General features: G+C 47.9%; 1 protein-coding gene across 4 annotated transcripts in view; it reads right to left on the bottom strand.

Moving 5' to 3' along the window:
* Positions 1-4,538, bottom strand: part of NR3C2 (nuclear receptor subfamily 3 group C member 2) — a 750,782-nt gene extending 746,244 nt beyond the window's left edge. For 2 of the 4 annotated variants that reach the window (XM_085641641.1, XM_085641639.1), the window contains exon 1: positions 4,055-4,538. Coding sequence is in view for 2 of the 4 variants with exons in the window: in XM_085641640.1 (XP_085497766.1) it covers positions 1,519-1,522 (4 nt within the window). In the remaining 2 variants the exon portion in view is untranslated. Of the gene's footprint in view, positions 1-1,518; positions 1,648-4,054 lie in introns of those variants that run through there. The other 2 variants (XM_085641640.1, XM_085641638.1) reach the window with 1 other exon arrangement.
* Between the last annotated feature and the right edge of the window lie 5,173 nt (positions 4,539-9,711).

The following is a 9,711-nucleotide window of genomic DNA, read 5'->3' on the forward strand; positions in this document are numbered from 1 at the left end:
CAGCTCCTAACGTCCACTCCAGGAAGCTAGAATCGAATCATTCACATGGGCAAGGAGCTGGGTTCGGAGCATAGAACACACATATGCAAAAACAGAACACATAAGCAAAAGTAAACACAACACTCACCCAGTCCTGATTTTTGCTTTACATTCTGGGACTTGTAGTTAGAGTGCCCCTTTCTCAGAAAAAATATACCAGCTGTTTTGTTTCGATATTCTAGAATGGCCAAGCGCTGGTAATTGAAAAATCATGTGTATAAAATTACAATATTCTTTCATACCATGGCCATTAACCCTCAGGGGAGTTAATAATCATGTATAGAGTATTTAGACAGCTCTCAACCACTTCTGACTTCTACATATGCTTGATGTTTTGGATTTTCTTTTTTTTTTTGCAGTTTTACGAAGGTATTGGAGTACTTCATATGAGCACCAGTTAGATTAAGTGATTTGCACGCAGGATGTTGAGCTGACGCCGAGACTAGAACCTGGTTTCCCAATTCCAAATTTTGCGGTTCTTCTACAACCTCACTCCCCTCTAAACACATACAATTATATTTAAAAACAAAAATAATACCGACTTTCACTGCTTTTTCCAACATGTGTACTGGTATGTGTATATAAATACAGACAGGTTAAAAACAGACCAGTTAGAAAGCTTAGTTGTAAACCTAGTTGTATATTTTACACAGGAATACAAATCCCTGGGCAGAAAGCAAAAGCGTGGATGGAGGAGCGGAGCACACGTTTTAGACCTGGGAAATCTGAGCGCGCGACCTCTCGAATACTAGTTTCAGGCTGTATATGACACCTTAGAACGATTAAGCCCTGTACCCTGTTTTATACTATCTTGGGAAACTGGGATACGACTCTCCATGCGGTACTAAAAAAGCATGCGCGCTGGTAAGAGCGATTCAACATGATTTTATCAGTATAAAGGAGGATTCCGCAGGACGGGTGTGGGCCTCGTAACCAGTCTCAAGCACCTGCTCTGGGATGCTGCCTGCCTTCCGTGTGTGGCGGACACGGGGCGTTATCCTAGCGAAGCAGCGTGATTCTGCCTTTGACAGTTGCTCTCAAGCCGGCGAGATAACGCCCGAGGAGCAGCACGTGACTGGGCAAGCCTAAAACTTCTCCAGGCTTCTAGCCCTGCCCCTCCCTCCTCCGTTCTGCTCAGCGGGATACGGCTCTATCTTCTGATTGGACAAACATCCTGCCAGTCACCCATAGACAAAGTTTGCTGCGCCACACAGCTAGGGAAGCGGAATCCCTCCTCTTTTCCCACGCGCCCCCTCCTCTTTGACTAAACAGCGACTGCGGGGGTGTCTACGGGGGATGACTCTTGTGGAATGGGGAAGCTCGCATCACGTAACAAATACAGTAAATGCTGTGACACCAAGGGTGGGATGCTCTCCAAGGAGACCGGGATTAGCTGAGGGGCGTGGGGAAGACGACATAAACATATGGGAGGAGAATGCAGGAACTCCGGCTTATTAGGTAGACCTCTCACATACCCACCCATGGGACACTTAAACCACTATGCTCCTCGCATGCACCGGAGGTTCAGCAATGGGCTCAGGAGACTGGCACTGCCACCACTGATGACGCCTTTGCTGCTGTCCTCTGCGATATGTCCTGTGTGCCCCCGCTGGAGGCAGACCAAGGAGGACTTGTTCGTCAGCGCAAAGGGCCGGCCTCTCTCGTTCAACCTGCCGCGAGTCCAGGGGGCGGGGCCCGCTTCCCACGCACAGGTGACAGCCCAAGCCTGGCTGCTGCTGCTCCTCGTCGGCTCCCCGTTTCTCATTTCCGCGTTCAGATCACAAAAAGGGTAGTCTGGAGGTTGTGGAAATGCACGTACCACCGAAGCGCGCAGGTGTCGTGGTCAAGAGAAAAGCAATGCATTGATCTCGCAGTGCCACTACGCTGAGCGGCTACGAGCCACCAGGTCACCCGTCCCACGTAGCACCAAAATCCTTATCTAGTTCATACCCATCCGCTTCCCGTTGCACAAGACTCCCCCTTACAACAGACAGCCTCCACCCACTTATCATCACTGTGAGCAGCAGATGCCCACTGCACAATATATCACGCCCCCCCCCCCCCCAAAAAAAAAGCCAATAAGACGCTTAGAAGCATTAGTCATCATATGCACATCAGGTCAAATCGCCTCCCAGAAATATGTAGCTCCTACCTAAAATAACCAACTAGTAAGGGCAACACCTACCCACTACACAAATATTAACCACTAAGCAAAATTACTCTCAAGCCTTCTCCCTCCTCCATGTGCACAGTGAGGACCACCAGAGCAACAGGTGTGTTCATACACATGCATATGACAACTCCCCACCCTGGACAGCGGCGGTAGCAGTCCCTCACCTCCTCCACGGCAGCAGGTGTGGGCGCGATAACGTTTCAGTGAGCCTCACTACCTACTCACCATGTCCATCCCACACCCAGCTACCTGCGTCCATTGGGTCTGTTCACTTCCGAGACACACTTTAAGGGCCATGCCCTTGTTTTTAATTGGAAATTCATTTATTACGCAAATAGAACCTTAATCAAGTATGATGCGCACACGATATGCATTCTGTGCTGGAGCTCCGTATTTAAGGTGTGGGGAACCTCATAACTTCGACAAGTGGGAGCAGTTTTAGATTGTGTTTGTAATGTAACTGTGAATGTCTGGAGTCCCAGACTCTTCGCTCTCCCCACCTCCTACCGTAAGTCTGCTACAAACGTCATCAGGTAACCAGCAATGGCTCCGCTTTCACTGTTTTTAGCCCTCCATGTACACACACCCTGGGCATTTCATGTTTTGGAGACTAATATTATTTATTATATACTAATAAGATAAATTGAAATCTGAAACATGAAATTTAGGGTGGCGCCCATCGTTCAGGAGGAGTTGTGTACCCACCTGTCCCACGCAGAGTTCTTTCTTCTAAAGACCATTATTATTTTATATATTTTTACGATTGTTGTTTTACATTTTTTGCAAGCAATTTAAGAAACTACCGAAGGTCTTAATCCGATGTTTCTTGGGGCTGTCCAAACTAAAGTTAGTGTGGGCACGTCTTACTGGAAAAAAGAAAGCATTGGTGGTCGACCAATCTTTTAAAGCTGTGACCAGAACCCCCACAACATTCGTGTTTAGATGGGTTTCCATTCCGATACCTGCGGTGCACAGATCTAGTTTTATTGGCACCTATAAGCAGGCAACCGACGACCCTCTCTATGCAGTAGCTTTAAATACAATGATTATTTTACCACTGTAGCAGTCCAGGCAAAAGTCTTAACAGTGTAGTATATCTGTCAGGTAAACCTTTGTATGTCCCTCTGTAGGCTGGGGCATTTTTAAGGCTTCAGATAATATATGCACCTCTGAAGAACATCAACAAAATAGTCGGTTCTCATTTGTAGTAATATATTGTGAGATACTTGATAAAGACGACAAAAGCATGAAATAACCATACACAGGTATGAGCAAGGTAACTAGAAGAGATGGGGACGTTGTTGGAAATCGGGATTCAATTCAGTGATGCCTCATAGCAGTTTAGGCACACTGGACTGTTTCTTTTTATTTAAATAAAAAAAACTACGTTCGCAAAAGGACCCCGGGCGCAAAATAGTAAAGGCGCAATTAAGTGCCACCGCGGGAACCTAGATCAAATGGTGGAAAAAAGGCAAGAAAGTCGCGCAGTGCCGCGATTGCACTAGAGGGGCGCGATCCACATAGGGGCAGACGGTAGCAGGAAATAAGCGGACGAGGGAGGCGCAGACAGCCCCTCCTACTCAGGTGAGGGAGGGTAGTCTGGCTGCGCACTGGCCCAGACAGGAGTGTTCACTGTCAGAGTGCCAAGTTTTCTGTTGACATCTGTGACCTTTTCATGTATACGTACCTTTTCTTTATTTATACCATGCCCATACCATTATCGCAAGCCCCGCTGAATTTGATGTCAATGCAGACTACTGTCTAGAATGCAAAGTCCTAGTGACCTGTAACTCTCAACAGACACACGCCCTGATTAAAAACAGGAGATGCCCTTTCACTCACCTGGCAGCTGCAATCTATGCCATGTCTGCGGGAGGGCTTAGGGTGACTTCCCTCCCCAGCACAGAGTAATCCGAGAGAGGTTGGAAAATTCAAAGTATATCAGGAGCAAATCCCAAAGACACCAGAAAGGAAACAGCAGCTGATCATAATAAGTGTATGCAGGCTGACGGGTGGTTGTCCAGGTTTCCGTGGCGCCCCCGCCACCTCTTGACGCAGATCTCAGCAGCAGGTGAGGCACTTCTGCCAGGACAGGGTGCAAACTTTCCAAGCGCCCCCTGTCCGACGTGGGTGTGTCTGATATGCCACCTCCTGTGGCCCACGGGCTGCTCTGGCGCTGCCAGGTGCCCGCTCAGCAGGGTGACAGGGGGAGGGGCGCTGACAGCCAGAGGGGGTGAGTGGAAGGAGGCGGGGGCGATGGTGCTGCGCGAGGTGCTTCTGTTGCTGAACTGTCTGCGCGGCTGTCACAGACTCTGGCGCTGTCTGTGCGGGAGGAGGAGAAGGCGTGGCTGATACCGCTCTGAGTGACGGGCGGCTGGGTAAGCGGGAGCGCGACCGATCGGGGCTGGCTTTCCTGGGCACGCGCTTCTACCTATGTCCTTGCTTAGTCTGCCAGTTTCGCTGGTGCGCGCTCGCGCTGTTCCCAGGCGCGCGCCCGCTCGTCAGCCCGACCTCTTTTTCTGGCTCCCCTCCTCCTCACGCGCCAATGTCGGAAGCTCGCGCACAGACGAGCCGCACAGCAGGCACGTACTGTGGGAAGTGAAGGGGGCGGATAAGGACACGGCGTGACGTCACCCGCGGCTGGCTGCTGCTGCTGGTTTTTTTCTGGGTTTTTTTCTGCCCCTTTTCCCCGACGAGCCTGTCTGGAGGAGGAGGGGAGTGTTACCTGGCGTGCCCCGGTGAGGAAAGGACACGTGCTGTGCAACAGCCGTCCCAGGGCAGGGCGACGATGCAGCAGTTTCTGAAGGGGACCTCTAGACCTCACTGCTTGGCTGGCATTTTGTGGTGTGACAGGGGGAGGATGCCATGCTGATCACCTCTAGACTTCGTGTGCCCTGCGCATACTGTTGGGAATGGGTGACCACTTGACCAGCGCACATTTGTTACCTCCCGCCGCTTATTCTCAAGTCTGTTTCGTTTCGCCCGTCCGTCTATACCGTATACATTTGAAATGCTTTGCAAATACATCTGACTTTATGGTAAATGGAGATGGGACGGCGCTTCCCACTGCTCCTGCAAATTGAAACACTGTATTTAATTGGGTCCTCACCAAATATTCATGCGGTGAAGTGTGTTTCATTCTGACTACGCCTCTGCCAGCAGGAGCTTGTTTATTTATAAGTACAGTGTCCCTACTGTACACAGGCACACGCCTTCTATATTGGGTGCAGCTTGCAGATGTATTCTCGGCCTCTCGGAAGCTGCAGGAAAATGCTCTGCACAACGGCACCGTGCCATTGTCGAACACAATTCATGTTTGTACTGCGTGGGAGGATTGTAGATATGTTTGTCGATTAAGCACGTGGGTCTAACGATATCACAGCACACATTTTGTAACGACAACGATTTACGTAGAAGTTCAACCGAATGAAAGGCTTTAGGATTGCCCGTATCGTGGAATAATTTGATTTGCTTGGTAGATATGGTCCTATGACTTTTGCTGCGTTTACAGCTTACTGTTTGAATTCCAAGCCAGTTACGCCGATCCTGCCTTTCTTCATTCTTGAATAATCTGATGGGATGCTGTCTTTCAGACAATTAATGAGTAGAAGTTTACATTGCACAATAAGTGCAAGATAGATGTGATACCAAATAAAAATACTCTGACTTTGTTGCAGTGTCTGTTTTTCCTTGAGGCCCTAATAACAAGTGGCTTTCTGTGGTTGTGCGCCAATAAAGTTAAGCAGTGTTATGAAGTAGATGTACAAATATTTGTAAATACAGTTTCCCCCAGTTCTGACTTCAGATAAAAAAACTTGTGAGCCAATAAATGTTAAAAATGAGTTTATTTACAAGCACGTCAATCTGGCACACATATTGATTCAAGCAGCATGGTGGACTAACTGATAATTGAACTCCCCCCAACTTTGTTAAAGAGAAAATATTCTAAAGTGAATTGAGAAGCTGTGACGTGCTTGTCAAATATTACATCTTCATCACCATTTCTTGTTTTGCACTCCCTACACAAGCATATTTTTCTCTTTTCTTCTTTCTTGTAAGGCTACCCCTTTCCACACATGTAAAGAAAGTGTGAGGACGTGGTTTATTACTTATGAATGGAAGTCCAGCAAAAGTAATATTTTCAACTGTTCTTGTTAGGTCCATTAAAGGACTACGTTAAACCTGAGCTCAGTCCTTGGTAGCTACGGCACAGAGCAGACAGGCTTACTACCTTAAGAAAACATATAAAGCATTTAAAGTACCAAACCAGTTAAAAGGTCAAAAACACAACACAATAAAAATCCCTGTTCAATTTATAAAGATAAGAGAATAATTTAATTAATAAAATTACGCCAAAGTGCTGAAATCAAATAAGGGGAACTACAATGTGAATTTCTAAACTTTTAAATGAAAATAGCGCCAAAAAGTGTTAGGCGCCAACCGCAGTCATCTTGTTCTGCTTTACGGGGACCTAGGTGGAATTTAAGGCCAACTACGATGAGTCAGCTATTGAAACCAGGTTCAATGCAGTCAAAAGTTTTATCTGTTGACTTAGTCTCTGAAATGTAAGTCATAATCCTCAGCGGGGCAAGGCAGTAGGCTGTGGCCAAGAAAGGCACCATGAAGCCAGATGGTCATCGGACGAGATCCGAATGAAGCCAAGGCGATTTGGTGGGAAAGCTCTGAGCATGAGAAATTTTAAATTCACTCCTAAGGAAGATATTGGAACTCCTTTCAGAGGGCCAGGAGCAAGTAGGACCTACTGGGCCCAACCATGGGGGTTGAGACCTTATGCTACCAATGTCCCGGGGCCCAACCTTCTATGGTTCCTGATCAATTGGGCCAAATATCCCTTCAGCACCTGGCTCCTAGTATTAGCATGGGTCAAGCAGTCAAAAGCATCTCAGGGGGAGGCAATGCAGGGGTCGAGCACAGTATCACAACTCAAAATGCATTTAGTAGCAGCAATAAATTATTCACCAGTCAAATACCTGCTTTTATGAAAAAGGACTATTTATATATGGACACAAAGTAAAATACGGCATAGACAAATAACACACAGTCCTCCCGAGGTCAGTACTCTGGGGTCATATACACTGGTCGCCAAGTCTCACTTCACCCTCTCTATATGTAGTGGTTATTCCCCATTCTTGACAGGCGACATTCAGTTTAGGCCCCACTTGAAATTCGAGTCTTAGTGATCACAATCCATCGCCATTGGTCATATCATCCTGCGATACGAGGCATATCATGTTCCCCTGGGCCCTCTGTCTTACCCGCTTTTGCTGGGATCGCTCTATTGGAGTGCCCGGGAGAATTCCATGCTCGGATGTCTCTGGTGGCTGCAGGCAGTAAGTGACTCTCTTGGCATTGCAGGGGGAGCAGCAAGGCCATCCTCGGTGCTCCCTCCAATGACGCTGAAAGTTCCTGTGATCCCTGTCATGGGGATGGAGACAATTGTTTGGGGTTCCGATGCTTCAGTCGGGGTTTGGGCATTTGCAGGTCACCACAGCAGCCTTCCCCCTCTGCATCAGCAAAACCAGGTGATGTCCCTGCTCTTCACAGCTGCCCCCCTCTGGCATACGGGGCCGCCAACCTACTTCACGTAAGGGCTATAGCCCAATCGGCATGACATCAATGCACTCTTCACTAAGGCCCCCTCTGGTATACGAGGTCACTGAATTTTCTCAGCACACCGGCTGAGGCGCAATCAGCACACCAGAAAATGCACTCTTTGCGGAAGCCCTCTCTGGCATACAGGGTTGTTTACTTTAACCTGCACTCAAGGGACAGCCCTATTGGTGCGGCAACAGCTTACTTCACGGTGGCCTCTGGCATCCGGGGTCGATGACTCTAGTTTGCATATAGGAGATGGGCTGATCAGTGGAGCAGCCATTACTCACACTTAGCTATGGGAATCCACTCCCCAGGATCCCCCCCGGTCTCTCTCCCTCCAAGTGCTCTCCTCTTCCTCACAGGGAACACCAGTCTTGGCAAGCAGGCAGGTACTGATGCTCCAGGGCAGGTGGTCTCGGTTTACCAGTGTGCCGTCCCCTCACCCAGCTGGGAAACTGGCAGACCTTAGCTGCCAGTCCTGGTCACAAGTAAAAGTCATGCAGAGCTTCTCCAATAGTCTGAATATTTGAACTTTGTGTTGGGTGTCTGATTCCTTCTGAACTGCCCACTCCTCTATTCTGCCCCTTCCTTCAGAAAGCCGTCTTTTAGAACATGAGTAATTCCAAATCTGATAACCCCACCACACAGGCCATGGGAGAGACTAGAGGTTCACACCTGGATGTCGGCCTCAGTGATATGTGCATCAAAAAGTTATCAAAGGTGCACCCTTCCTACTTGTAATGTTTCTTTTATTAGCCCCATCTTCTTCCTAAGATGTGCCCGTCCCCTTTCCAATGACCTCTCTCAGAATCAAACAGCACCCTTTGAAGTGTACTGAAATGCGTGGCTCTTCCTTCCCTCAGTTTGTCCCCAGGTCCCAGGAATGCAGCAGTCCACAAATCTGCCTGGGGGAAATTCCCTACCACCTCATGTTCCTCCAGTCAGCCTTTGGTATTCCAAAATGGAACCCAGAGTCTTCAATGTATTGTACCGATCACAGGCACACATACACCCAGTACACACATTAAACCACACTTATGCTGCACAGCGGTACATATTAGCTTGATGTAGGCCAAGGGTGAGTTAGGAACACCGCAGTGGAACTTTACACGAGTGAACCTGTAGGTTTCACTCCTGTGACACAGGTAAAAAGGGCTATTGACTCCTACTAAGCACTACACAGTATGCTACCACCACTGCACTTGTGCTGCTTAACTTCTGGTAAAGGCAGTAGACTTTCACCACCATGATCGTAGTGCATTGGGCACCACTTCTGTTCTAACAAGACAGCAGTCTATGAAACAGGCACATTTTGGGACACAACCATGATCTGTGTTCACCCATTACTAAAAAAAAAATCAACACCAGGGATCCAGATATCATTGCATTTGGGCCACTCAGGGCAGGGGTGCGCAACCGTCACCATGCAAGGGATGATTCTGTCCCAACTGATTCTCCTTCCAGATCAGATTTCCTTGAACCATCACCTAACTTGGAGAGGTTGGGTGGTCAGATCAATAAAACTGGTAGAAAAATCAATCAGTATTCCTGTGTATCAATCAGGCTCTGTGCTCCACTACAAAATCTAACCCTTGCAGAGATATAGACCATCTCAATAACTTTGGATTCTTTCCTTTATAGCCACCAACTACTTTAATGGCTTATGACCCGTTTGCACCACATACTTAGTGCCAAATAAATAAGAGTTAGACTTACGCAAGGTCCACACTATGGCAAAGCACTCTTTCTCAGTAGCTGCCCTCTTCTGTTCTATGGGTAATAACCTCCTACTGGTACAGGGGACAAGACTCTCTCTTCTCTTGTCTACTAGTTGAGCTAACAGCTTCAGTTCCTTTGTCAGAGGAATTCGTCTGTACGTTAAA

Source organism: Triturus cristatus, chromosome 2_2, assembly GCF_964204655.1.
Source record: "Triturus cristatus chromosome 2_2, aTriCri1.1, whole genome shotgun sequence".
NCBI classification, from domain to species: Eukaryota; Metazoa; Chordata; class Amphibia; order Caudata; family Salamandridae; genus Triturus; species Triturus cristatus.